Source organism: Monomorium pharaonis, chromosome 1 (assembly GCF_013373865.1).
Source record: "Monomorium pharaonis isolate MP-MQ-018 chromosome 1, ASM1337386v2, whole genome shotgun sequence".
Lineage (NCBI taxonomy): Eukaryota > Metazoa > Arthropoda > Insecta > Hymenoptera > Formicidae > Monomorium > Monomorium pharaonis.
The window spans coordinates 30,721,677-30,749,362 of NC_050467.1; the positions used below are offsets into that span (position 1 = coordinate 30,721,677).

The following is a 27,686-nucleotide window of genomic DNA, read 5'->3' on the forward strand; positions in this document are numbered from 1 at the left end:
TGTGTGCCTACGGGAATTCTATAAGTTTTGTTGCGGTCTTCCTTGCCTTACCTACGTATTCGAAACAAATTAAATTTCTTAAGGCTGGGCGTAACATAAACAGATTCCGACAGGGTTAATAGGGGTAATAAGAAAAAACACTATATTTTGTGACGTCCCGTCGTCCCAACCCCTCCCCTTTTTATTTTTCTTCCCCTATTTCTATATTTTTACTTATATTTATCCTCTATTAACCCCATGGCTTTCCCTGATACTTATGCATACCCGCAGAATAAGAATTAAGGTCCATTTGAATGAGACAAAGTACAGACTACTAGAGTAGTGTTGAACTGACTCAGCATGACAATCTGAGCAGACCTAAGACCCCAGATACTTATTCTTGAATCATACTCGGGGAGCCATCTAGCGTACTAGAAGTAAACTAACAAGCGATTCAGTCCTATATTACTGATACCTTTTCAATTTTACTACTCATGCTTATCTTAAAATTCTGAATGACTGCTTTCCGCAATTATGATGGTTATATCAAGATTAATATTGTTTATGGGAAAATTAAAATTATAAATATTTAGTCTCACTTAAAATTTTTGTAAACTCGATACCTCCTGAACCAAAATTCCTAAAATTATAGACACACCATAAACAGAACCAGTACGTCTCGCAGTATCCAAATATACAAATTTTATTTTAATCTTGAAACTCAAAATTTAAACTTCGAGATTTCTGAAAATTTAAAATAGCCACTAGAAGCGCTCTTAAAAACAGAATTTTTGGCGTAACCTAGAATCCGACACCTTAAACCGTTTCCGAATTATAAGCGATCCAAATTGGGAAACTACCCCCCCCCCCCCCAAAATGTAAATATGAGCCTTCCTGATGATACTGGTACTGTTCCGCCCTCACTCCGATGCCTGATTTACGAGATATAATCATTTAAAGGTTTTACTCGAGAATACATAAGCAAAATATTAATTAACGAATGAAAAATCGTTATTAAATAAATTAATTTTACTAATCCTACCAAATTAAAATAACTACTTCAAGGTTTATTATACCAACTTTCGTGAACCTAACTATTAATTATCTAATTGTTTATTGCTAATAAACAATTAGAACTTATAAAAACTAAAGGTACAACTAGTAAAATTAATGACAAATTACTGCGCCGACCCTGTGCAAATAAGAATTATGTTTTATTAAATAAGAATTACATTTTATTAATTAACTAATTATTCCATTAAGGTATTGCACCAGCCTTAAACAATATAAGTCATTGTTATAATCAATCTAACTATAAAACATTGAAATCTTATAAAACTTTATCTCTTTCCGACATAAAAGGTCTCACAAAAATTAATCTTGATTAGCTCTATGGTCTATGAATGCAATTATCGCAGATATAATTAATTAAATAACAATCACTTTTATTATATTATCCTGCGAATCTTATATTAATACCAAAACTCTACTATAAGTTAAGAACAATTTTGAGGCTTTTGCAAAATATTCGACAAGGCGTATAAAATTGTTAAGGCGCATATAATTGTGAATATTAATTAAGAATAATTTTAATTGGCCGAAACATTATAAATAATAATATGTATCGGTACATATTGCTTAGAAATCGGCATCACTCTTGAAGCCTGAGAAATAATAACTATTTGAGAAATCATTCACGCCAATTTGAAACATGGTCAATCCCAAAATCATATTGAAACAAAAGTTTTCCATTAATAAGACTCGAGAGAATTAAATAATATTTTCTATTAAAAGGCTTCCAAGAATAATATGCTGCACCGCGACAGGTGATGCAATTGATGATACATTGAAAAGATCTGACATTGAGACTGTTTAGACTATCTGATAACTTTGATATCAATATGCCACCGATTTCACCCTACTCATCCATGCATCGGAACCAGGGCAACCGATGCGAGCGCGGGGGCGGGTAATTAAGATGCATTATAATATAAAAGACGGTATCTTGTCCCAGCGCGCGACTCTCCAGTATCGTTACAGTAATATTTCCGTAACAGTCTTAAGTAATCGCGATATTCCGAAAAAGAATCTTGGTGATAATTCGAAATTCCACAAAGAGCGAAGTCTCAGCGATCTGTCGGAATCCGGAAGGAAGGAAAAAGGGGAAATAAGATCTTAGATTGTGGCCCTTGCGGACCCGGAGTCATCCGTAAGTACCAGCAGTCTCATTTAAATTAAAAGGCATTATTATCGTGACTTTATATTGTCTTGCGAATTTATTGCTTGAACCTTATATGTGATTATATATATGTGTGTGTAGAACTTGTATCTCAGTGATCGATCAAGTTAACAGCGCGAATCAGGAAATAATCTTAAATTCTGTAAAGCTTAGAATCTTTCAATTAAAAGATAGTAATTAATCATGCCTAATTTGAATTTAATAACGAAACTATTAAGATATGATTAATTACACACCGTCTAGAATATTCAAATTTTGATGAAATAACCATTAATAGCTAGAATTAGCAAAATTGATAGCTATTAAATGATATAGTATTATTTTGATATAAACAAGGAAAATAATAAATTCTATACAATCTTGATCGATCATACATATTATTGTGAATTATTATTTCGTCGTATGTACTTGTGAACTATTTGATCGCACGTTCTTGTGAATCTCTCGTTTTGCCCATTATTTATGAATCTCTATTTCGTTTTATGGATGCTGAACATTATTACATATTATTCCGTTGTGCATTGAATATTTTAGTGGCCTATAAATTGTGAATTATTGTTGCTTGTTTTATTATACTAACTTTATTGGGAAGACGAACAATGACAATGATGATGATGAATTAATTATTACTTGTGCGCGATATTTCGTAAAATTATTAATTATCTTGTTAATACCAAATTTCTTTGCGAATTATTAAATTGAAAACTAATCGTTTCAGTAATATTAAATGTTGTTATAATTTATGATATTGAACATTTTCTGTTCCGGAAATTATTGTAAATAATTATGTTAAACATTTTTATGAAATTATTACTTGTCTCGTTAATATATTATATTAAATATTTTGAGAATCTAATTGTTCTAATAATATTGAATATTTTCCCTAAATTATTACATTAAATATTTTGCTGAGTCATTACTCGTCTTATTAATATCAAATATTAAATATTTTCGTGCTTTGGTAGCTTTAACCCTATCTCAAACTTATCGTACTAAATTATTTTATTAATTATTCTTGCGAACCTATTATCCACAATTATTATACCAAATATATTGCTAAAATTATTGTTTGCTTAAACAATATTTCCCTGCGAATTACTGCTATGATAATTATCTTAAATTTATTATAATCTTATTGTATTGAATAATTATTATAAATTGCTTAACCTTAAGGATTTGTTACACTGCATGTTATCTCGAATTTAACATACTGAATACTGCGGTGTGGATCTTTATATCAAATATCCTCGCAATTCGTACTCTTGTCGACACCCGTCGTTTTATTATACTATACCACAACGAACACTATATTAAATTCCCACCTCAAATATTGTAGTGAACTTATTATGCTGAATAAGTTTTGAAATATATTATCAAATATTAGAACGAGATGTCTTATTGAATACCATCACAAATAATCATTTTGAATAATTTTTGTGAACCTTTTATACTATGTTAAATTAAACGTTGCTCTGATTCTATTTCATTGAATTATTACTACCAAATATCCCTATATATCATCATTTAGAATATCATTCCGAATTTAACATATTAATGGTATCACCTTTAATCATTACTTTACCCAGAGACAGAACATATTTGGAATTATTCAACATCATTTTAGCATCCCTGCCAATATTCAACCTGAGCCCCTCTTAGTCCCTAATAAATTTGTATTACTTGAATTCCTCTGCAAGCTTGTTTGAACGCTCTTTATCATCCGATGTAACTAAACATATCCAATAGCCATACTATTTGTCCTAAAGATTCCGCAACTGTGGTAGTAACGGAAAACAGGCCAACGTCCGAATGCGAGACAAAAGCCTTGTGTCCGAGGTCTATGCAGGTTCTCAGGTTTGCATGTGCTGAGAGACCCCGGTAGAAACGCATCCGCCTATAACTGAATAGTTGCTTGCGGCAAGCGTAGATCGGCATAGACAAAGTTGTGAATTCTTACTTCTGCTAATAGTATGGGCTTACGCGAATAATAAAACTATTAAGAGCAAGCAATAAAAGTCCTTCCGTCTCCTTTCCCTACAAAACACTAAATCATTCAATTTTATCTCTTCTTAGGACAGCAAGTTCATCCATCGTACTAACTTTTCAAGACAGGGTAAGGTTTCGACTATTCTCATTCAAATTCAAATCCACTCACGAAGTTTCTCATTTCCTCATCCATGTAGATGACGCCACCAACTGACAACACGCGGAGGAAGCGTTACTTTCGCCGTTACGAGCAGTACGTAGGGGCGCGCTCGCGCATTCTACGTTTAATCCGCTCCATCGACTTAGATATTCCCCATTTATTCAATTTGACTCACCTAGCCGCCCAGATTCAAATCGCGCTAAATACAAGTACAAGAGCCTGCTTTGGGTTAACCCTGTGGATGCAAATGAACGTCAGGCCATAGACCCTCAGCCCACTCTCCAGACTTCAGACGCCAGCACCTTGACGGACGACCTCCCCTTCGTAGACTACACCCCCCTTGAATCCATTTCACCCCTAACGCAAAACGACTTCGATGACCTGCTAGGTTCCCTTGCAAACCCCGATCCTACCACGGAATAAGCATATGTACCCCCTTTTTTGTAGTAATTAATAAAGAGAAGTAGCAATAAGACAAGAGTAATTATCATAAAAGTCATTTTATTCGTCTACGCACTAACCTTCCTATACCGATCCTTGCTCTCGACATCCCGAGGTATTGCCGGCCCAGCAGGTAGCCTCAAAAGCACAGAGAGCGCCACTATTTTCAGCGACTTAGGTACGCCGGAAGTAGGAAGGTCCGTCTTCCGGGACGTGACAATTTATAAGAAACGCATGTTTATTAATAACAATGCCACCAATTGAATACTTTAAATACATTTTGTAAAGTGCAATTACAATGCACAACGTAAAGTATGCGTAACGTCCATCTCGTTTACAAATCTTATATCTTCATAATGCGCCTCGATATTTTCAACGTATATGTCTTCTTTCGTGTCATCCAAGAGCGAATTCCGCAGCCATTCTCGTTTCTCGTGTCCCATGACGTATACGACGGGCGGTGTTTCGTTCCTAGTCAGCGTCGTTGTAATCAATTTCTTAGCCCTGCTGTATGGAATCGTTCCATCCTAATCCGTGATGATGCGTAAGCAACCACGATGCCTGGCGTTTGTCTGCGTTATTGACTCGATGCCACGGCACGGGATTTCGAAAAATGTAATGCGAGAGGACGAATCCATCTCTGAGAGCAGCAAACTCCTTAACTATAAACTTTCTTCCAACGATAAAACCTTGCAGGTCCACGAACGTTGGTATAGACATGATGAGCTCTCTATCGGTAATTGAGAAAACTGCGCTCAACTTTCGACGCATCATAGGTTTATATATAGTCTCATTTCCACCCACTCTCCTTTAATAATGTAAAGCGAGACAACGTTCTTAGGTGATCTTCCGCACATTTGTCAACGGATTGTACTGAACCATGCGATCGTGTATGATGAGGCAGTACGCGGTGGTACTCGCGGGCAAGTTTTCTTTGCATTCAAAAAACTATAAGCGCACGTCCACGGTTGCGCTCTTGACCGATTCATTTTGTCGAATACAATCGATAATTACGAACGGACCTTATTGCCGAAAATTCACGACAGTTTGATTCGGCTCTACATACTTAATCGTATCCGTAATAGGTTTTACAGAAACGTACGTATGTGTCGTAGAGAATCGACCATCTGTTTTTATCGAACTCTAGATTCATATCGTCGGATGGATAACATTCCGAGTTTAGATACAGTTTCACGTTCGTCAGTTTACAATGATCGAATCGGCTCGTATCTTCGAGCATAACGTTCTTCCGAACAGCCTGCAGAGCAAAGATGACGTACCGCGGCTTCTCGAGCTGAGTAGCGGTCTTGATGGCCAACGAATGTTTGGTCGTGCGCTGCAATAGCGGAAACTCGTGTAGATCCCACGAACGAAAAGCCATGCTCAGGTATCGTCCGCTTTCCCGAGCACGCAGCATCGACAGTTTATTTATCTCGTTCAGCAGGATGTGTGGCATTCACCACTGTACTTTGAATAATTCAATTTCCGGTTCCCGCACCGGATCGCCAACTAGACAATTGTAATCGTTGCGCGCGCGTATCTAAATCAATTCGTGACGAGCGTTAATCATCACGCGTCTGTAATCTTCACAAAATCCCAGTAGCATGTTGAGCGGTACGCAAAAATTAAAGTATATGTTCGTAGGATTCCACGGATCCCAGCCAGCGTTACTCGCAATCATAATTTTATCGGATGACATAGTTACATAGTTCTTGAGCGAGCTGGTTATTCCGACGTTCCTGTTGCGATCAATCTCTACACCGTCGAGCTCGTAATCTCATCGAACATGAACGCGATGCAATTATTTCCCAATATCACATCAGACCCCGCAACTGGTTTTTTTATCGTAAGTTTTCCCTCAACGTATAGAAAACTTTGAGATGGCAACGTGTATAAATCTTGCTGTTGTATAGGTATTCTTATCTCGTCGCTGTGTTCGAACGTTGTATTGGCGAACGGATTGTACGTGTGAGTCTCGATCTTGACGATGCGATCGTCAAAGATCGGCTCGTCTTTGACGTTTAAAATGTCTGTCATTATCGCATCGCGAATCCCAGAGATTTGAAAAATTCAACGTTCGACGCGGTGAGCTTTTTCTTGGAACAACTGGATGATTGAATATTATCGAAAAGTATAGCAGGAATATCGGATGACTGTTGTAACGTTGATGTTTTCGTTGTAAAGATGTTTGTATTTATTTTTCTCGCGCGTTCCGATAAGTTTAGTACAAGCATTTCACGTTCACGTTATCGTTGTAGTCATCGTCAGTAGTATAGAGAGGAGAGTTCTGAGCCATGGGGCTCCGAGCGGGGTGCGGGGCGCGGGGACTATTTGTTGGCGCTGCGGGGGTATGACGTCACGCGGGGAGGGTAAGGGTCAGGATGATATCATCCGGACCTTTTAAAAAAATTCCGGTTTTATGGAGAAAAACTATTCTTGTGAGATAACAATAGATCATATTTGTTATGGCTGATATCTGTAACCTTTTTTCTCACTCTATTCATTGTGATAGTATCCGGTATGCATCAAGCATGTGTGTGTGACATATATATGTATGTTTTACCATCTTACATATTTTATTAAGATGTTTATTATTATTATTATTATTATTAATGTTTATAAATATAAACAATTTCTTCCCACCGATATTTCGGCTGCGCTTAGGTAAGAAAAGGTATAGCGTTGAATCACGACTTTTAGAAACGTCTACCTAAGGTGCATAGTACAAAAATGTATACAGCACTGTTATCAGTTTTTTTCATCAGACCTGGCTCGAACGTAAACTGCTTTTACGTATTATCTTTGACCGAGGTATACTGAAATTCATGTAAAAACCATATCCTCACGTTCAGGTCAAGAGATATAGACGAAATATAACTGCTTAGAAAGTGCATAGGGCTACAGTCGGTGTGAGACCTTTGAATCGAAGTATAGCAAAGAATCGAAGTAATTCTCTGAATAACGTGGAAGTAATTGATTGCTAAAAAGTGTTAAAAAGGTGTTGAAAAAAACATGGAACAATTTGATCAAGAGGAACGTGTGCTCCTGGAGCAAGCTGGCAGAGTCGCTACTCTAGTTGAATATTTTGCATGGTTACAACAATGTGATGAATTTATACAGCGGCTTGAGGAACGTAGTCGCGTCAAGCGTCCTCGAGTCACCGTCAGACAGAGACAATCCTTGGTGGCGAGGATCGCGCGACTCGAAGGTGAAAAGACGCGATTACGAAGACATTTCGAGCACGTCGGCGGTAATTACGCGAGTGATAACGAGGAAAGACTCGTATGGCGCGAGATAGATACCGCGTTTGAAAACCGCGTTCTAACTGCGATAATTAACACAAATTACATCGAACCGCGACAGTTTGTCGAAGACGCAGGTGGTATGGTGATCGAGCGAGTGCGGAACGTTTTAGAAACACATGACAGTATAAAAGTGAATACCGCGTTTAACGGTAAATTCGTAACGGGTGAAAAGCGCGCTAGCAAAAGCATTACCACGAAAAATTGTGAATTATTCCGAACATTGGACTTGAACGAGTGGTACGAGCGACACGTCATCGAGCCTACGTTAACGTCGCTCGAAGAGTTTCAGGAACGCGATAGCGGGTGGGCGCTTTCACGTATATTGAATTTGACTATTAATATAAATAAATACAATCCTTTACACGCAGGGTGTTATGTGACATTGCCGCAAGAAATAATTTTGAAAAAAGCGGTAGTGAATGTAAAATCGATGGACAATGCGTGTTTTGCGTGATCGGTGGTCGCCGCTTTGCACCCTGCTAAAGAATATTCGTATCGGGAGTCATCGTATCCGCATTATACAACGGTTTTAAAGTTCGATGACATCAAGTTTCCCGTTACATTAAAGGATATTAAGAAATTTGAGAGACTCAACGATGTGTCGGTCAATGTTTACGGGATGAGAATTATCGCCTCCGTCGCACAGGTGGAGATTTATACATTACGACTCACGGACAACAAGAGGGAGAAGCATGTTAATCTTCTATACGTGGAAGATTCGCGCGAAGACAGCGTGGAACACTTTACATGCATCAAGAATCTATCTCGCCTAGTGAGCTCGCAAGTGAGCAAGCATAATGGAAAAAAATACATTTGTGATCGGTATGTATATTATATAAAAAATAAATACTCTCGTGTTTCTATCTCTTAAAAAAAAAAAAATTAAAATTTCTATATCTTTACAGATGCTTGCACTATTTTTCATCTTGTGAGAGGCTGCAATCACACACTGTAGACTGTCAAAAGATGAATGATTGTACCATCATATTGCCGGCGGAAAAGGACAAGTGGCTAACTTTCCGCAACGTAAACTACAAGGAGCGAGTACCCTTCATCGTCTACGCTGACCTGGAATGCGTACTGCGGAAGACACAATCTGATACGGAGCCGATGACATATTCCTATCAACAACATGAGGTATTCAGCATTGGATACTTGGAGCATTGCGATGCTCGTATGACGACGCGTTATCCGTATACCGATTTTGTCGCGATAAAGATTGTGTCACATGGTTCGCCAAACAACTCGAAGAATTGGCGCATCGAGTTAAATGTATTTTATCCGCTAATGTTCCCATGGAAACGTTATCAAAAGAGCAATTGGAGGCATACCGTAGCGCGACACAGTGTCATTTCTGTGAAAAACCGTTTGCGCCGGATGATACACGGGTGCGCGATCATTGCCATATAACCGGTAGATATCGAGGTCCCGCGCATTCTTCATGCAACTTAAATTATCAAAATGTATCGTACATACCGGTAGTCTTCCATAATTTATCCGGGTACGATTCGCATTTTATTATTAAGGAAATAGCGACAATATTTAAAGGAAAAATTGACTTGTTACCCGTCACAAAAAAAAGTACATTTCATTCACAAAGCATGTTATAAGTACCGCGGATAAATTAGACCCGCAAAATCATATAAAGCTACGGTTTATAGACTCCTACAAATTTTTAAATACTAGTCTCGAAAAATTGGTATCATTTCTAGATAAAGAAAAATTAAAAATTGTACGAGTAGTGTTTAAAAGAGAGTTCTGAGCCGGGTACTCCGAGGGGAGCAGGTGTGCGGGGGGAACTTTACGGCGCGGGGTATGACGTCACGCGGGCGGGGGAAGGCGCATGCTGACGAATACGGTGAAGATGGGGGTGGGGTGGGAGGATCCCTTTACGACGTTTAGACACTTATGAGGTGTCATAAACAAGGGTGGCATGCGCTCGTCAGAGGATATCGATAACGCATAAAAATTTAGAGTATTCTTATAGCGTCTCTTTTGTCGGCTTATTCCATATCGCTTTCTCTCGCTCTATCCCTCGCAATACTCGCGTTCATCGCTCTCTCTCTTCCACCCGCGCGTTCTATTCCTCGCGGTCCATTGCGCGCTCCCGCTTGCTCTCGATATTTTTTTCATTTGGAAAAAGGGTATATGAAATTAAAAAATGGAATATACGTTTACTAAATTTTTTAAGTAAACGTTTCATTTCTCTCGGTCTAGCGCCGGTATTTCGGCTGCTTTTACATAAAAAGATGTCGAACCACAATGCTTGGAAGTTACCGAATGTGTTTAGTGTAAAAAAATGTATGCACCATTGTTATCGTCAGACCTGGCTCGAAACTGTTTCCAGCTGTTACTATTGAAATGATTTTTTGACAACATATCATCCCAAACTACAATACTTGGAAAGCATCTATGCGCAGAACGTACGCACCATTGTTATTGTTAGACCTGACTTGAAATTGCCATCACATGTTACTACTGGTCTACTTAACAATAATAACTACTGGATCGGCTACGTATCAGGTCAAAGGAGTTTTCATTGTTATAAAAAGGTTTTGCGTTTTTTACGAAAAACTCTACGTTTCCCAGCTCTTGGTCTGTCGATTTTTTCAGTAGCTTGCCAAAATGTTCAGGCTAAACATCTCCTATCCTGCGGAAGGCGTAAGTGCAAGTTTTTTATGTGTGGTAAAGTGAATTTAATAAATATTAAATATTAAATATTTTTATTTTTTTTTCCAGTGCATCTATGTGGGTGAAACGCCGGTGCAACGCGTCGATTTACATAACGAGATGCGTATAGAAATTCCGCATCCAGGTCCTCCAATGGATATTTCTTTAGGGGGATTGACATCGGTGCGCGGGCCTGTAGACCAACAGGTAATTTAATAATAGTGGCTGCTAATTAATAATACTTATAAATACTTCTAATTTTTACAAATTTTTAAAATAATTTATAATTTTTTCTAGCGTGGGATCTGGCCTTGGAATATCCGTATACGCGGATTTCTCAATATTGATGCAATGATCATAAAGCGAGCGGAGCGTAAAGCCAACCGCTACTATAATGACGGCTTGATCGATCGAGCCATTGGCGCGTATGGGACCGCCGATGTTCTCGGTTTAAGGCGGCTCTTCGACATGCCGCCTTTAATCGGCGACGATTATGAAGACTATTGGCCTTAACAAAAAATATTTATATTAAAAACTTATTTTAAAACATGTAAAAAATGTAATAAAAGAAAATATATCTATTTTTTGGAAAAAAAATTATTTTTTAAATTAATTTATACCTTTATTTACATTCGTCGTTCCGATCCCTCACATGTTCTCACTCGAACATATCGTTCCTACCCATCGCACGCTCTCACACACACACACTCATCGTTCCTACTCATCGCACGCTCTCGCTCGCACTCATCGCACACTCTCACTTGCACTCATTTCTCGTATGTTCTCGCTCACACTCATCACATACTACCCACATCGCGTACGTATTCTCGCGCGCTCTCGCTCCTGTTCGTACGCCGCCATCTTTACACGTTCTCACTCTCTCTCATCGCGTGCGCTCTCGCTTGCATTGTGATATTTCTCTTAAGGAAAAGAGGTATATAAAATAAAGAAAAAATAAATAACATAAGTATTTTATTTTTTAATGTTTGATTTATTCATATAAAGCGGTATAATAATTTTTCTCTTACATACTAAATACTAAAGCCAAAAGCTCACAATCAAGAAGCCGATGTTTATTAAAGACGCTGTTCGCGCGTATCGCGTTAGATACTTGATCGGGGTTCGTTATGGTGGATGCAATATTAGAGAATTGCGTAAACTGCATATCAACATTATCAGTAATTTTAATTAGTCGATCGAACATTAAATCTACACAACCGTCCAAATCGAACATACGACGTACGGTCAACTCGGTCATTATCATACGTACGTTTTGTGATTCCAAACGTATAAAGTTAACGTCACTGATTATGCAAATTCTGGCTGTTAGCGGTCCAACGCTAATAAAATTGTACAAGTCCTTATAGTCGGTTCGAAGGAGATTCAGAACGTTTTGTCGCTGTTCGTAAAGTCCCTTCCATGTTTCGAGAGACATTATAAGTTCGTTCCCCCGATGATCTCCTATGGCGATTTCCACGTAACTCGGCGGACCAACGTTGATGCCAATCTCGAGATATTTGTACCCCGTATTCGTAAGCGCGTATCGTCTGCTTAGTACGCGAATCGCGCGACGCTCCGACGTACTGTATAAAAAATAATATAATAATAATAAAATATAATAATAAAATATAAAAGTAATAATATAAAAGTTGAAAAATGAAAAGAATTTAAAAAAATCAAACTTACGCGTCGCATTTCTTCTCGCACGACATAGCATCGTAGCAACGCTTCGTACCACTGCTGCTTTCTTTGGTGGAGAACATTTTGTCCGAGCGGCTGACGCAATACTGATCGTACGAAAAAATAGTTCGACTTATGAGTTACGATAGAGGGGAAATTTCTTCGAGTAGAGGGGGGAAGCAACGTTGAATATCTTCCCTTTAGGGAATAATCTCGAACGGGTCGTAACACATTCCGATTCAAACGTTAGAAAACGCTAAAAGAACGTTAAAAATAACGTAAACAGATTCCGACAGGGTTAATAGGGGTAATAAGAGACAGGGGTAATAAGAAAAAACACTATATTTATAAAAAACGCATGTTTATTAATGACAATGCCACCAATTGAATATTTTAAATACATTTTGTAAAGCGCAATTCGTTGAATGCTGTGCACAACATAAAGTATGCGTAACGTCCATCTCGTTTAAAGATCTTATATCTTTATAATGCGCCTCGATATTTTCAACGTATGTCTTCTTTCGTGTCATCCAGAAGCAAATTCCACAGCCATTCTCGTTTCTCGTGTCCCTTGACGTATACGACGGGCGGTGTTTCGTTCCTAGTCAGCGTCGTTGTAATCAATTTCTTAGCTCTGCTGTATGGAATCGTTCCGCTGTTCCATCGTAATCCGTGATGATGCGTAAGCAACCACGATGCTTGGCGTTTGTCTGCGTTATTGAGTCGATGCCACGGCACGGGATTTCGAAAAATGTAATGCGAGAGAATGTATCCATCTCTGAGAGCAGCAAACTCCTTAACGATAAACTTTCTTCCAACGATAAAACCTTGCAGGTCCACGAACGTTGGTATAGACATGATGAGCTCTCTATCGACAATCGAGAAGACTGCCCTCAACTTTCGGCGCATCGTAGGTTTATATATAATCTCATTTCCACCTCCTCTCCTTTAATAATGTAAAGCGAGACAACGTTCTTAGGTGATCTTCCGCACAACATTTGTCAACGGATTGTACTGAACCACGCGATCGTGTATGATGAGGCAGTACGCGGTGGTACTCGCAGGCAAGTTTTCTTTGCATTCAAACTCTAAGCGCACGTCCACTGTTGCGCTCTTGACCGATTTATTTTGTCGAGAACAATCGATAATTACGAATGGACCTTTTTGCCGAAAATTCGCAACAGTTTGATTCGGCTCGAGATAATCGTATCCGTAATAGGTTTTACAGAAACGTACGTATGTGTCGTAGAGAATCGACCATCTGTTTTTATCGAAATCCAAATTCATATCGTCGTACGGATAACATTCCGAGTTTAGATACAGTTTCACGTTTGTCAGTTTACAATGATCGAATCGGCTCGTATCCTCGAGCATAACGTTCTTCCGACCAGCCTGCAGAGCAAAGATGATGTACCGCGGCTTCTCGAGCTGAGTAGCGGTCTTGATGGCCCACGAATGTTTGGTCGTGCGCTGCAGTAGTGGAAACTCGTATAGATCCCACGAACGAAAAGCCATGCTCAGGTATCGTCCGCTTTCCAGAGCACGCAGCATCGCCAGTTTATTCGCCACTGTACTTTGAATAATTCAATTTCCGGCTCCCGCGCCGGATCGCCAACTAGACAATTGTTATCGTTGCGCGCGCGTATCAAAATCATTTCGTGACGAGCGTTAATCACCATGCGTCTGTAATCTTCACAAAATCCCAGTAGCATGTTGAGCGGTACGCAAAAATTAAAGTATCCGTTCGTAGGATTTCACGGATCCCAGCCAGCGTTACTCGCAATCATAATTCTATCGGATGACATAGTTACATAGTTCTTGAGCGAGCTGGTTATTCCAACGTTCCTGTTACGATCAATGTCTACACCGTCGAGCTCGTATCGAATCTCATCGAACATGAAAGCGATGCAATTATTTCCCAATATCACATCAGATCCCGCAACTGGTTTTCTTATCGTAAGTTTTCCCTCAACGTATAGAAAACTTTGAGATGGCAACGTGTATAAATCTTGCTGTTGTATAGGTATTCTTATCTCGTCGCTGTGTTCGAACGTTGTATTGGCGAACGGATTGTACGTGTGAGTCTCGATCTTGACGATGCGATCGTCAAAGATCGGCTCGTCTTTGACGTTTAAAATGTCTGTCATTGTCGCACCGCGAATCCCAGAGATTTCAAAAATTCAACGTTCAACGCGGTGAGCTTTTTCTTGGAACAACTGGATGATTGAATATTATCGAAAGGTATAGCAGGAATATCAGATAACTGTTGTAACGTTGATGTTTTCGTTGTAAAGATGTTGGTATTTATTTTTCTCGCGCGTTCCAACACATTTAGTACAAGCATTTCACGTTCACGTTATCGTTGTAGTCGTCGTCGTCGCACGTGCAATCTGACGGTAATTTCTTCTCCTCGAAAATCAAGCAATCGTCCGTTCTGATCGACGACGCGTATCGTTAGATCTGTAACGCTCCGCACGATGATCGGCAGGTAAATGATCTGCGACGGCCTTTCCGAAATCTTATATCCAGGTGGCACGTTCGGCGAAAACTCGTGTATCACGTGCACGCTTTTGTCGTTGCTGTACGCGCCCGCGGTCACGTTGCACTCTACGCGGATAATGTTCACGTTCATTATGTTGATCGACACGTCTGACTCGTGCCATTTTCGCGGTTCCAGTATACGCTTCGACGTGAATCCCAGCAGCGAGCCGATGTTGTTGGGTTTACCAAAATTTATTTTGTATGCGCATCTGATCTCACATCTCATCGTATTGTAGTTTGCGCGGATCGTTATCGGGTCTTCATCCCCAGCATTATTGTCTTGAATCGCGATGTCACCGCGCGTAACGTTTGAACAAGCCTCGTCGCGTCGCGGGCGTATTTGTGAAATCTCGCGTTTTAAAAACTCGTTTATGGCATGCAGCTCGTACGATCCCTCGGGAATCGTAATCTCCACGTTGTCTTTACCAAAGTAAAATTTATTGTTCGAAGCATTCACATTCGGTATCGTATTATATGTTTTAAAGATCGCTAGACCGAGCTCGTAGTCATCGTCGTTCAACTCTATAGCGGGAGAGTACCTCGCTGTCAGAATGCTGCACTCACCGCTCAGCGTAAGCGTCAGCGACATGTTTGAACGAATGCTGAGTTTAAACAGCGCAACGTCAGTCTTTAAATCGAGTGTAAAAATAGCAGACAAAGTTGTCCGCAGATGCTCTGATCGTAGGTTTGATAGGACGTTTGATTGTATTCTATTTTTGTCACACCGTCTCCGAAATAACGTACGAGTTCTCTAGGTGGTTGAAGATTTCCGAAACTATCGAAATACATCACGTGATTGTCTCTCTTTGCGTACGCTACCCAGTGAGTACCGGGGTCCGCCGCATCGTCCAGGTTTACGATACCGCTTTCATTTAGACGCGCGCCGCTTATCGGTAACGCGTTACGCATAAATACTCCTCTGAAATATGGAATACGCATACGAATAGCCAAATGATGTAATTGCACGTTTGTCATCGCACCCACGAATTTTTTTAACGCCTCTTTGAAGTATTTTTTCTTTTCGCTTTTACGCCTTTTCCGTACTTGTATGGGGCGAGATACAGTCCTCGCCCGCCTTTGTACGGGGCAAGATACACTCCGCGACCTTCCATTGCGCGATTGTGACGTTGCAGCTCCTCGAGTTGACGTCGCGTGGCTTTGCGGTCGTTTACCGCCTTTGCCACGCCGGCCGCTCCGCCGATCAATGATCCGAGCGCGCCTAATATCGGTAGAATCGGTAATGCACCGCCTCGTTTTGGTGCCGGAAGTATACGTTTTTTTTTCTTCGTCGCCGTCTTCTTTTTCTTGCTCTTTACGCCCATACCGATCTTTGTCTTGGCTTTCATAGCTGCCCAGACGGCAGCAGCGGCGGCTCTTTCTCCGAGAGCCGAATCTTTCGCGATTACGCGTTTTCGTGCTTTGTTGGCAAGTATTTCGTCCGCTGCGTGTCTATCGGCAAGCTCGTTGCTTCGAGAACACTCAATATCGTGTTCGCGGCACGCCGCGTCCAGCGGATTTATACCTCGATCGCCTCTAGCTAATCGCTTTTCCAAGTGCGTTCCTGGTCCGCAAAACTGATAGCCAGGAATGTGTAACTCGAAGGGAAGCGCGTTTATCGCGCGATTCAACAAATGACAGCAGCCGCTTTTTACCGATTTGTTCGTCGCGAAAGCTGACATTCGCTACAATTCTTGATCAACGGTGCGGGGCCGTCGATGTGCGTTTGCTGCCACGGTTGATTGTAATGCTCGTTACAGCGACGATAGCTTCGAACCTCTTGATCAGCTTTTAAATGTTCCGGAAGCTTGTCCCACACGTGTTCGATATAGTTGCCACACTCGCGTAACAGAACGATCTTTGGCACAAACTGTAACTGCTCTGCGCTTAAATCGAGAATATCGGAGGGATGCGATAGTACGAGATACATCTTTGATACTGAGCGATGCATGACTTTGCGCTCGTATAAATAGGCGTTTGATCCCACCCCTTTACCTAATATAAAAAATAATGTTTGTGCAACAACCTGATAAGCTAGTAAAAAAATGTGAGCGTAAAAGGTATAAAATATTTTTCAAGCGTTAGCGAAGTGTACGACGAAGACGTGATTTTACGCGTCTCCAAGAGCTATAGTTTTCTGTAGTATGGGAAAAGTGAAGTGGTTTCATTTGTTTGGAAATTCGACGAGAAAAGCGTCGTCCAGATCAGACAGCATCGTCAGTTCAGTTCGAAATTTCTTCGAGTAAAGAAGTGGTGAAAATGCATCTCCAAAAATATATTTACAATAAAGATACCATGGCTAACATTGTAAGTACTTTATTTTAATATTAAAAATTTTTTTATTATTTATATTCATTTATATTAATTTTATAATAAAAAAATATTGATCTATTTTATATATTTTTTAAAGTGCCTTTGTTACGGGGAAGCGCGTATTACGCTACCGGATCGCCTACCGGCTCTGGGGTACGTGAGTATCCGAAGTCGCCAGGCTTCGAGGACGGCGCGACGACATCCAAAAACATTTAAGATCGACCCGGAGGCATACGTCGAACTGTCTGCAATTGTCGTAAGTACTCTTTTTTTCTTTCCCCGAAATATATACCTAGTTTTTTTTTGCTAATTGATATTTAATTGTAATTTGTATGCTGTTTCAGTGTCTGTGTTTCGGAAATATAATAACGTCTACAATGATTCGCCTTCCGGGATATATGGATATAACGGAACACAAAATGATGGTGCAATCCGATCGCCGAATGGACCGGGCGTACCAAGATTGGTATTGGGGGGAGCGTCTTAACAACAACGACGCCGACGATGACGACTACGACACCGATAGCGACGATGATATTTTTAATTTAAGATTTTTATTTGGTTTGGAGGAACCAAAAAAAGATATTAAATATATAGAAGAAGACTGGGAGTATGACATTTTTGTAAATACTGTTTTAACTTATATTAATAAAATTTATCATAGAGAATAAAAAATTTATATATTATATATATCTTATATCTCTCTCTCATATATCATATCTTATATCTTATAACTTATATTATATCTTATATCTTATATTTTATCTATGTGTTCTAAATATTTTCAAGTATTTTTTTTAAATAAAATTAATATTGATATATTATGGATCATTTTTTTATCCTGCGTTCTCTTTTCTCCGAACGTCTTTTCCTCCTCTACTAACACGCACGCACACACGCACACACGCACGCAGGCACACACGCAGATACAGGCATACAAGCACAGGCAGCAGGTAGACAGGCACGGATGCTTGCACGGATATATACAAACGTACATACATACACACATGCGCACATTTTCCATAGAACGTATGCTGCACTCGTACACATATAAAAAAGGTGTTCGATCATACTTTCTAGCCAGATTAAGAAAACATGAGATTCGTGCAACAGCCGTTGACAATACGCGTTACAAATTACGACGATAAATTGCAACTAATGGGGGACAGCGGGGAGAGATGTAAGCATGGCACGATGCTTCCGAATACTATACGCGCCATTATTTGCGGTCCGTCGAATTGTGGTAAAACTAACATTCTCATAAGCCTGTTGGAAAGTCCGCACGGCGTACGTTTCGAGAACGTGTACGTGTATTCGAAATCGTTGCAACAGCCTAAATATCGTTATCTGGAGAATTTGATGACTTCGATCGATGAGATAGGTTATTTTACATTCTCCAATAACAGTGACGTTATTCCACCGAGCGAAGCGCGTCCAAACTCAATTTTCGTCTTCGATGACGTTGCGTGCGATAAGCAAAATGTCGTGAGAGAATACTTTTCAATGGGCAGACACTCGAACGTCGACTGCTTCTATCTCTGTCAGTCGTACGCGAGAATACCCAAACATCTTATACGCGACAACGCAAACCTGCTGATTCTATCGTCCAGTTATCGCATTTACTTCCGGATGCGTCAAATGTTTCTCAATAGTGTCATTAAATTCTTCGCTGCAATCGCTTGTATAATCGCTGTCCTCAGATACAATTTCTTCGTCTTCATCAGCCATCACATTCTCAAAGTTAAAATCATCTATAACGTTCATTATGCCTGCTTCATCCATTTGAAGTAGATCATTCACAAAATGTTCATTGTTTACAAAGTTTTCCGGATCATTCACGTTATCATCACCATTATTATTTTCAATATTATTCACAATGTCTACCACATTATTCACATTGCCCGCGATATCTATAACCATTGCATCGTTCGCGACATCGATTACTTCCGCGTTATTCAAATGGTTATCCATTTTTTTTCGAGTCACGCATTATTCTGATTCTCTCGCATCGCGGACCTCGCACCAACTGTGGTGTCGTACGCTTCCTAACTAAATTATATTTCGTCTATATCCCTTGTCTCAACCGAAGCATCGGTATTTGTTTATATCTGTGCAGCGTCAACGCGAGCTACGAGCGGCCGAGATATCGGCGCTAGACCGCGAGACGAAAAATGATGTGTTTAAAATCTTAAGAGTCGAGGTATCGGCGCTAAAGACGGTGCTGAGAACTCGTCTATATCCCTTGTCTCAACCGGAGCATCGGTATTTGTTTGCACCTGTGCAGGGACCGCGCGAATCTACGAGCAGCCGAGATACCGGCGCTAGACCGAGAGAAATGAAACGTTTACTTAAAAAATTTAGTAAACGTATATTCCATTTTTTAATTTCATATACCCTTTTTCCAAATGAAAAATATCGAGAGCAAGCGGGAGCGTGCAATGGACCGCGAGGAATAGAACGCGCGGGTGGGAGAGAGAGAGAGAGCGATGAACGCGAGTATTGCGAGGGATAGAGCGAGAGAAAGCGATATGGAATAAGCCGACAAAAGAGACGCTATAAGAATACTCTAAATTATTATGCGCTATCGATATCCTCTGACGAGCGCATGCCACCTTTGTTTATAACACCTCATAAGTGTCTAAACGTCGTAAAGGGATCCCTCCCCACCCCACCTCCATCTTCACCGAATTCGTCTCCATGCGCCTTCCCCCGCCCGCGTGACGTCATACCCCGCGCCTTAAAGTTCCCCCCGCACACCCGCTCACCCCTCGGAGTACCCGGCTCAGAACTCTCTTTTAAACACTACTTGTACGTTCAAAATTTTCACGATGAGGATTTCGATTTACTGACACGAAAGGGTATATTTCCGTACGAGTACGTGGATTGCGTGGATAAGCTGCAGGACACATGTTTACCGCCGCGCGAATCATTTTTCAGTTCCCTGACCGATAACACAGTATCTGAAAGCGATTACGCGCCCGCCGTTAATGTCTGGCATCGATTCTCCATCCAAACTATGGGTGAATACAGCGATTTGTATTTAAAAACAGATGTTCTATTATTAGCCGATGTTTTTGAAAATTTCCGCGATAAATGTATTGAAAGTTACGGTCTCGATCCAGCGCATTATTACACTCTCCCCGGATACACGTGGGATGCGATGTTAAAATATACTAATATCACTTTTGAATTGCTTACTGACATAGACATGGTAATGTTCATCGAGTGCGGTATACGCGGTGGCTTAAGTCAATGTTCCGGCAGATACGCGCAGGCTAATAACAGATACATGCAAACGTATGATCCATTGAAACCATCGTCATACCTTATGTATTTTGACGTTAATAACTTGTACGGCTGGGCAATGTGTCAACCGTTACCATACACCGAATTTCAATGGATCGAGGACGTTTCGAATTTCAACGTAAACGCAATCGCTTTGGATTCACCCACAGGATATATTCTTGAGGTCGATCTCGAGTATCCTCGAGACCTTCACGATGCACACACCGACCTACCCTTCTGTTCGACGCGCGATAAACCACCCGGCAAGCATGAAAATAAACTTCTAGCAACCTTATATGAAAAGAAACGTTACGTCATCCACTACCGAAACTTACAGCAGTGCACGCGTCACGGTCTTCGTATCGCAGAGATACACCGCGTGTTAAAATTCGCACAATCTCCATGGCTCTGCAAATACATAGAGTTAAACACGCAATTCCGAATCCGTGCAAAAAATGATTTTGAAAAAAAATTGTATAAATTGATGAATAATGCAGTATTCGGAAAAACCATGGAGAATGTGCGTAATCATGTAGACGTTAAATTATTGACGAAATGGAAGGGTCAGTATGGTGCGGAGGCAATGATTGCGAAACCCAATTTTCACAGTCGAAGTATCTTTGCCGAAAATTTAATTGCTATCGAACTCAAAAAACTTCAGGTGAAATTCTACAAACCGATCTACGTAGGCATGTGTATCTTAGATATTTCTAAAACGTGTCTATATGAATTTCACCATGAATACATGCTACCGCTGTACAAAAACAAATGTAAAGTTATGTACACCGACACCGACAGTCTCATATACCACGTCGAATGTGAGGATATTTACGAGACAATGAAACGCGATATCGCTAAGTTTGACACGAGCGATTATCCCGTCGACAACGCGTACGGTATGCCTCTCGCGAATAAGAAAGTGCCTGGTTTAATGAAAGACGAGAACAATGGCGCAATAATGACCGAGTTCGTTGGACTTAGGGCAAAGATGTACGCATTGAAGGTGGATGGAAGGAACGATACTAAAAAGGCGAAAGGTGTAAAATGTAGCGTCGTGGCGCGAACTATTACATTTGATGATTACACACGCTGTTTAAGAGATGAGATCGAGATGACGCGTCGCCAGTCATGCATAAGATCTGTGCTACACGATGTATATACAATATCCGAAACGAAAATTGCTCTAAGTCCGTACGACGACAAACGATATCTTATACCTGATTCGGTCGAGACATTGCCGTAGGGGCATTATCGGATACCTTTGTAATATTATATGTATCTTGTAGTTTACATTCAATGTATTTTATATTCTACATATATTTACTAATTTTACATTTTACGTTTCATATATTTTATAATTTATATTTTACATATTTTACATTTTACACTTATTTTATAATTTTACATTTAGCGCTTCATATAATTTACCTTTTACATTTATTTTACATTTTATATTTTACGTTTTATGTAGTTTTGCAAATTTTTTATATTTTTAATTTTTTATTTCATAATTTGCATTTTCATGCGTATTTTATATGTCTAAAACTCGTAAGAATTAAGATTTTTTACATGTATTAAGGATGTATGATTGAAGGATAATAAACAAGCTTCATGTGTGTTTGTGTATGCCATAAAATGTATTTTATTTTCATATGGTTACATTATACTTTTATATAGTTGCATTGTACTTTTATATGTTTATAATAAAAAACTTTTTGTACGAATCAAATTACATTTTTCTTGTCAATCCATGAATTGTGCGATCCATCGAATCCCAACCACTTTACATAGACCTTGTCTCCCTTCCTGCGCAATATTTTCTCCACGAGATATACGTCAGGGTGAGTCGCGCGATGCAACTCATACTCGTAGAACGCTCCTGCTATAGATTTTCCTCGATAGTCCTCGAGTAGATAAGTCACGGGATTGGTATGCTGTATTTTAAGAATTTTAAACACCTCGGTTGTCCAATTTGGCGTGTAGCCCTTTTCAAAGACCGTTTTGTACTTGCTCACGCGTACCGAGTCGCCCACTTTAAATTTCGCCGGACCCGCAATTTTTATAGTGTTGTACAACGTAGTCAATAGTTTTTCTGCCACAGCGGGAGTTACATCGACGGGTCGCATACCGATCGTTTGGTGTCTCCGAGTGTTGTAATTCGACACGAGGCGCGGTAACAAGTCAATCCACTTGTAATTACCGTTGAGCGTAAACATTTTCCACATGTCGTTTTTCAGCGTGCGGTTAAAGCGTTCGACGACCGACGCCTTCATTACCGAGTACGTGGAATAATGATTAATGTTGTGTTTCTTCAATACTTTCTGCACATTGGCGTTGTAAAACTCCTTCCCCATATCAATCTGTAAATTTTTCGGGCGTCTTCCGCTCTCTCGAATTATTTCAGAGATAGCGTCAGCGGTCTCGCTTCCGCCCTTGCTCTTGAGAGGTACGCCCCACACGCGTTTGCTTAATACATCGATGACAGTGAGAACATAGTGGTTGAAACCACCTCTGTTGAAACGTGAATATGGAATCATCTCGACGATATCAGCCTGCCATAGATCATCGTATCCACAAACTATGACGCGTCTTCGTGGAAAATTTCTTCTCGCCGGAGCGTGCAGTTCCTCGACGAGCTGCTGCCTCTCTGAACTAACATTGGATTTTGACGGTCTCATGTTTCGCACACAACTATAGAACGCGTAATAACATGCGATGAACTTATACTACGATTTATAGTTCGTTTTAAACAATATTTTTTATTTTTTTCTATCATCCTTCAATAGCCGTTCTTTGTCTTCCGGCACCGATCGATTAGATATGTGTTCGTAACCATTTCTGACCCGATCCATGGCTGTTCGATAACTATTCGATAATTTTTCCTGAGTCGTTCGATAGCGATCCTGTACCGTATGATAGCCGTCAGACAATCGTTCCTGAGTCGTCCGTTGTTGATTCAGGAACCGTTCGTAGTTGTTCGTTAAACGTTCGTAACCGTCCCTTCGTCGTTCGTTGCTCATTGTTGCTGCTTCTGACGTTGATACGATGCGAGTGTCGTCGATCAACTAATTCGTTTTGGTGATGTGAGAGTTAATTTATAATAAGACCAGCCTCGCGAAGTTCCTCAATGATGGATAACATCTCGTTGCCATGTGCATTGTTACCGGCTCGATGCGAGGCTTCGAGCAATCGCAGGCGATCCACCAACTCGTTGGGATCGTCCCAGTGCACGTAATCGATCGCGTTATCATTTAACGTCATAACGTGAGGTAATCCTTTTCCAATCTTAAATTCATCTTTTAATAATAGTGCAATCACATATTTATACTTATATCCCTTGTTGCTTAATAATCGACCGTGTGAAACGTGATTTCGTTTATGCGCGTTTGTAACCAACAATATGTTTTTATACTTTCGTTTATCGTTTTCCCTATAGAGGGAATCATCGGGATATCTCTTAAAGATCAGCTCCTAAAGACCCGGTGTGCCAACGTATCGCATGCCATCGACAATTATGTTATCTTCGCTGTCCACGTCAAACTTTTTACTACCAAGCATCATTCCATCCTTGCCCAAATAAACACCGTAAACGATATCTATAATTTTCTCTTTTTCACCATAACCGCTGAGGAAATCTCCGATGTACTCTTGACCTAATGGACCAAAGTGCTGCGACAACGCTTTTACACCCTCAGGTGTTTGCAAACGATTTCGAACGATTGCTGCAAACGAATCGTCTGCAGTTTCGAAAACATCTTCGTTCTCGAGCGACTTGGGTATCTTCGGTTGTTCAACTACCGTACGCGGCGTGGATGCTATCGGGGAGGGGTATGACGTCACGGGGGGTATGACGTCACGCGGGGAGGGGTGATGACGTCACACAAACGGATGCCGCCGCTTATCAGTATAAACATTTATGTAAACAACATGCTAGTTGTAACCTGATATAAACAAATACCGGTCGGTAGCCGCTTATCAGTATAAACATTTATGTAAACTACAAGTCAGTTGTAACTAGATATAAACAATAACTTGCCGGTCACCGCTTATCAGTATAAACATTTCTAAGAAAAATAATATGCGAGTTGCAACTTGATATAAACAATTAGGCCCTGCGGCTAGAAGTAGTAATTAGGTATAAACAATTTTTATCTATGGGTCTTTCTATCGCTTATCAGTATAAACATTTTTTAAGTAAAATAATATGCGAGTTGCAACTTGATATAAACGAATTTCTAAGAATATTTATCGTACGGAGCGCCGAATCGTCGGCAGCTGATAAATTTATTCGACAGCTCTTGGAATAGCTATAAACAAAAATCGCTGACCATATCCGGTAGCGGTTTGTTATAAACAAATTTTTTATCGCGACAAGGAGCGCCGAACCGTCGGCAGCTTAAATTTCTAGATAATGAATCGGTAGTGAGTGCGTTAAAATTAGATATTTGTGGAGGGGATAAAAATTAGATATTTTGTGGAGAGGATAAAAATTAGATTTTTTGTGGAGGGGGATAAAAAAGGGGGTATTTCGTGGAGGGGATAATAATATAAAAAAGAGCTCCCGACAACGTTATTGCATCAGTCAAATAGTGGAATACGAACGGTAAAGCTTTAACAACGTTACCGCAGCAGTTGATTGGTGGAAGTCAGATTGTAAAGTGTCTGAAGAAAGAACCGTACGAGATGAACTATTACGTTCCGATCCAACAGAATGACGGGTGCGATAAATCGTAAGTATTTTTAATTAAATTAAAATCTATATATTTAAATCCTATATATTTTCTATATTTTTCTATAACTTGATATATTCTTTTTGCAGAACATTATCGCAGCCGCGCTATACTCCTCGCATCCTGGGAAGGCGATTCGCTTTAACCGCCACTGCCTACAAATATTTGGATATCGGAGTCAGTGTGGGACGTGAACCTTTTGTGGAGATGATTCTTGGCGACAACAAAAGCAATCAGATACAGCTGTCACGTGATACCTGGGTAATAATGATCGAGAAACGCATGGATATAGAGCGACTCCTGCAGTCAACCACCGCTACATCGTTGTGGATTAATGATCTTTTCATTCTCCTTCGAATTCGTCAAATTACGTAATGAAATTGTCATAAAATTTACATTAAATAATAAAGCTTTGTATATGAAACCATTAACTGTGCAATTTTTATTAAATCTTGAAGATGTTATCAATAATGTCTACTTTAAATTGTCGCGGGATATGTTTGTAGTGAAAGAAAAATATAATCGATTTGTAAACTGCTTGCAGCGAAATAACATTAATAATAAGTGCGATGCTGTAAAGCTATTAGATGAAATATGTGTAAAAACTTCGCTCCTAGATTGCGAACTGATGGTTTATGCATCAGACAATATTGTATATGATGCTTTGAATAATAAATAAATATGTATTTGTATAAACGTTTTAGAATTATTTTTTCCTACTAATTATCCTAACTTAAAAACTATTTTAATTAATAAATGGGGAAGAGGAAATATAAACGGGTAATGAAAATATAAAAAATACACAACACATAAAAAATTATTTTTTATTGCTAGACCACCAATTAAACAGTTTAAATACATTCTGTAAAGCGCAATTGTTCACATGATTCCGACAACGTAAGGTGTACGTAATATCCAACTTATTTAGAGGTTTTATGTCTTCGTAATGCACCTCGATATTTTCGACATTAGCTTCCTCTTTCGCCTCGTCCAGGAGTAAGTCCTGCAGCCATTCTCGTTTCTCGCATCCCTTTACGTACACGACAATTTCATCATTGGTTGCAGTTGTACCCATCACTGCCTTTGTAATTAAATCTCTAGCCATGCTGTGCGGAATCAATCCATCCTCCCATGATATTCCGTGATGATTCACTTTCAACCACGCCACCTGACGTCTTTCTGCCTTGGTAAGGTATTCCTATCAATAGGTGGGTGTAAACATGTAGTGGGTGAGTTCAAATCCATCTTTGAGAGAGGCAAATTCCTTAACGATAAATTCTCTACCAACGATGAAACCTTGCAGATCCACGAACGTTGGTACAGACATGACAGCTGTCGTTGAGAATACTGTGATCCGTCTCGACGCGTTATAAATTTTTATATCATCTTGATATTGTTTTGGAGAAAAAGTGGCGCCGCATTTAGGTAATTTTGCGCACAACGTTGGTCAACGGATTGTACTGAATCACACGATCGTGTATAATGAGACAGTACGCGGTAGTGTTCGCGGGCACGTTTTCTCTGCATTCAAATTCTAAGCGTACGTCCACGGTTGCGCTCTTGATCGATTCGTTTTGTCGAGAGCAATCGATAATCACGAATGGACCATTATGTCGAAACATGGTGACGGATTGATTCGGCTCGAGATAATCATATCCGTAATAGTTTTTACAGAAATGTGCGTACGTATCGTACAGAATCGACCATTTATTTTTATCAAAATCTCGATTCAAATCATCGTACGGATAACATTCCGAGTTTAAATAGAGTTTTGCGTTGATTAATTTGCAATGATCGAATCGACTCATGTTTTCAGACATGTTATTCTTCCGACCAGCCTGCAGAGCGAAAACGACGTATCGAGGCTTCTCGAGCTGAGTAGCGGTCTTGATGGCCCACGAATGTTTGGTTGTGCTTTGCAATAAAGGATACTCATATAGATCCCAAGAACGAAATGCCATGCTGAGGTATCGCCCGCTTTCTAGCGCACGCAGCATCGACAGTTTATTTATCTCGTTCAGTAACACATGCGGCATTCGCCACTGAACTTTGAGTAATTCAATCTTTGGCTCCAATTCTGAACTTCCCATCAGACAATTGTTATCGTTACGCGCGCGTATTAAAATCAGCTCATGGCGAGCGTTGATCACCACGCGTTTAGGTAATTTTGCGCACAACGTTGGTCAACGGATTGTACTGAATCACACGATCGTGTATAATGAGACAGTACGCGGTAGTGTTCGCGGGCACGTTTTCTCTGCATTCAAATTCTAAGCGTACGTCCACGGTTGCGCTCTTGATCGATTCGTTTTGTCGAGAGCAATCGATAATCACGAATGGACCATTATGTCGAAACATGG

At 40.0% G+C, this 27,686-nt stretch overlaps 4 protein-coding genes across 4 annotated transcripts; 2 read left to right on the forward strand and 2 right to left on the reverse strand.

Moving 5' to 3' along the window:
• Nucleotides 1-13,435: 13,435 nt before the first annotated feature.
• Nucleotides 13,436-13,975, reverse strand: LOC118646877. The gene has a single exon (XM_036290730.1). The coding sequence runs from the start codon at nt 13,973-13,975 to the stop codon at nt 13,436-13,438; it is 540 nt and encodes a 179-aa protein (XP_036146623.1).
• Nucleotides 13,976-19,916: 5,941 nt separating this feature from the next.
• On the forward strand, nt 19,917-21,839 carry LOC118646878. Its single transcript, XM_036290734.1, has one exon. The coding sequence runs from the start codon at nt 19,917-19,919 to the stop codon at nt 21,837-21,839; it is 1,923 nt and encodes a 640-aa protein (XP_036146627.1).
• A 3,285-nt stretch (nt 21,840-25,124) lies between these two features.
• Nucleotides 25,125-26,018, forward strand: LOC118647445. Its single transcript, XM_036292403.1, has 2 exons — nt 25,125-25,326; nt 25,416-26,018. The coding sequence occupies exons 1-2, from the start codon at nt 25,280-25,282 to the stop codon at nt 25,699-25,701; spliced, it is 333 nt and encodes a 110-aa protein (XP_036148296.1). The 5' UTR covers nt 25,125-25,279; the 3' UTR covers nt 25,702-26,018.
• A 729-nt stretch (nt 26,019-26,747) lies between these two features.
• On the reverse strand, nt 26,748-27,416 carry LOC118646882. Its single transcript, XM_036290754.1, has one exon. The coding sequence runs from the start codon at nt 27,414-27,416 to the stop codon at nt 26,748-26,750; it is 669 nt and encodes a 222-aa protein (XP_036146647.1).
• Between the last annotated feature and the right edge of the window lie 270 nt (nt 27,417-27,686).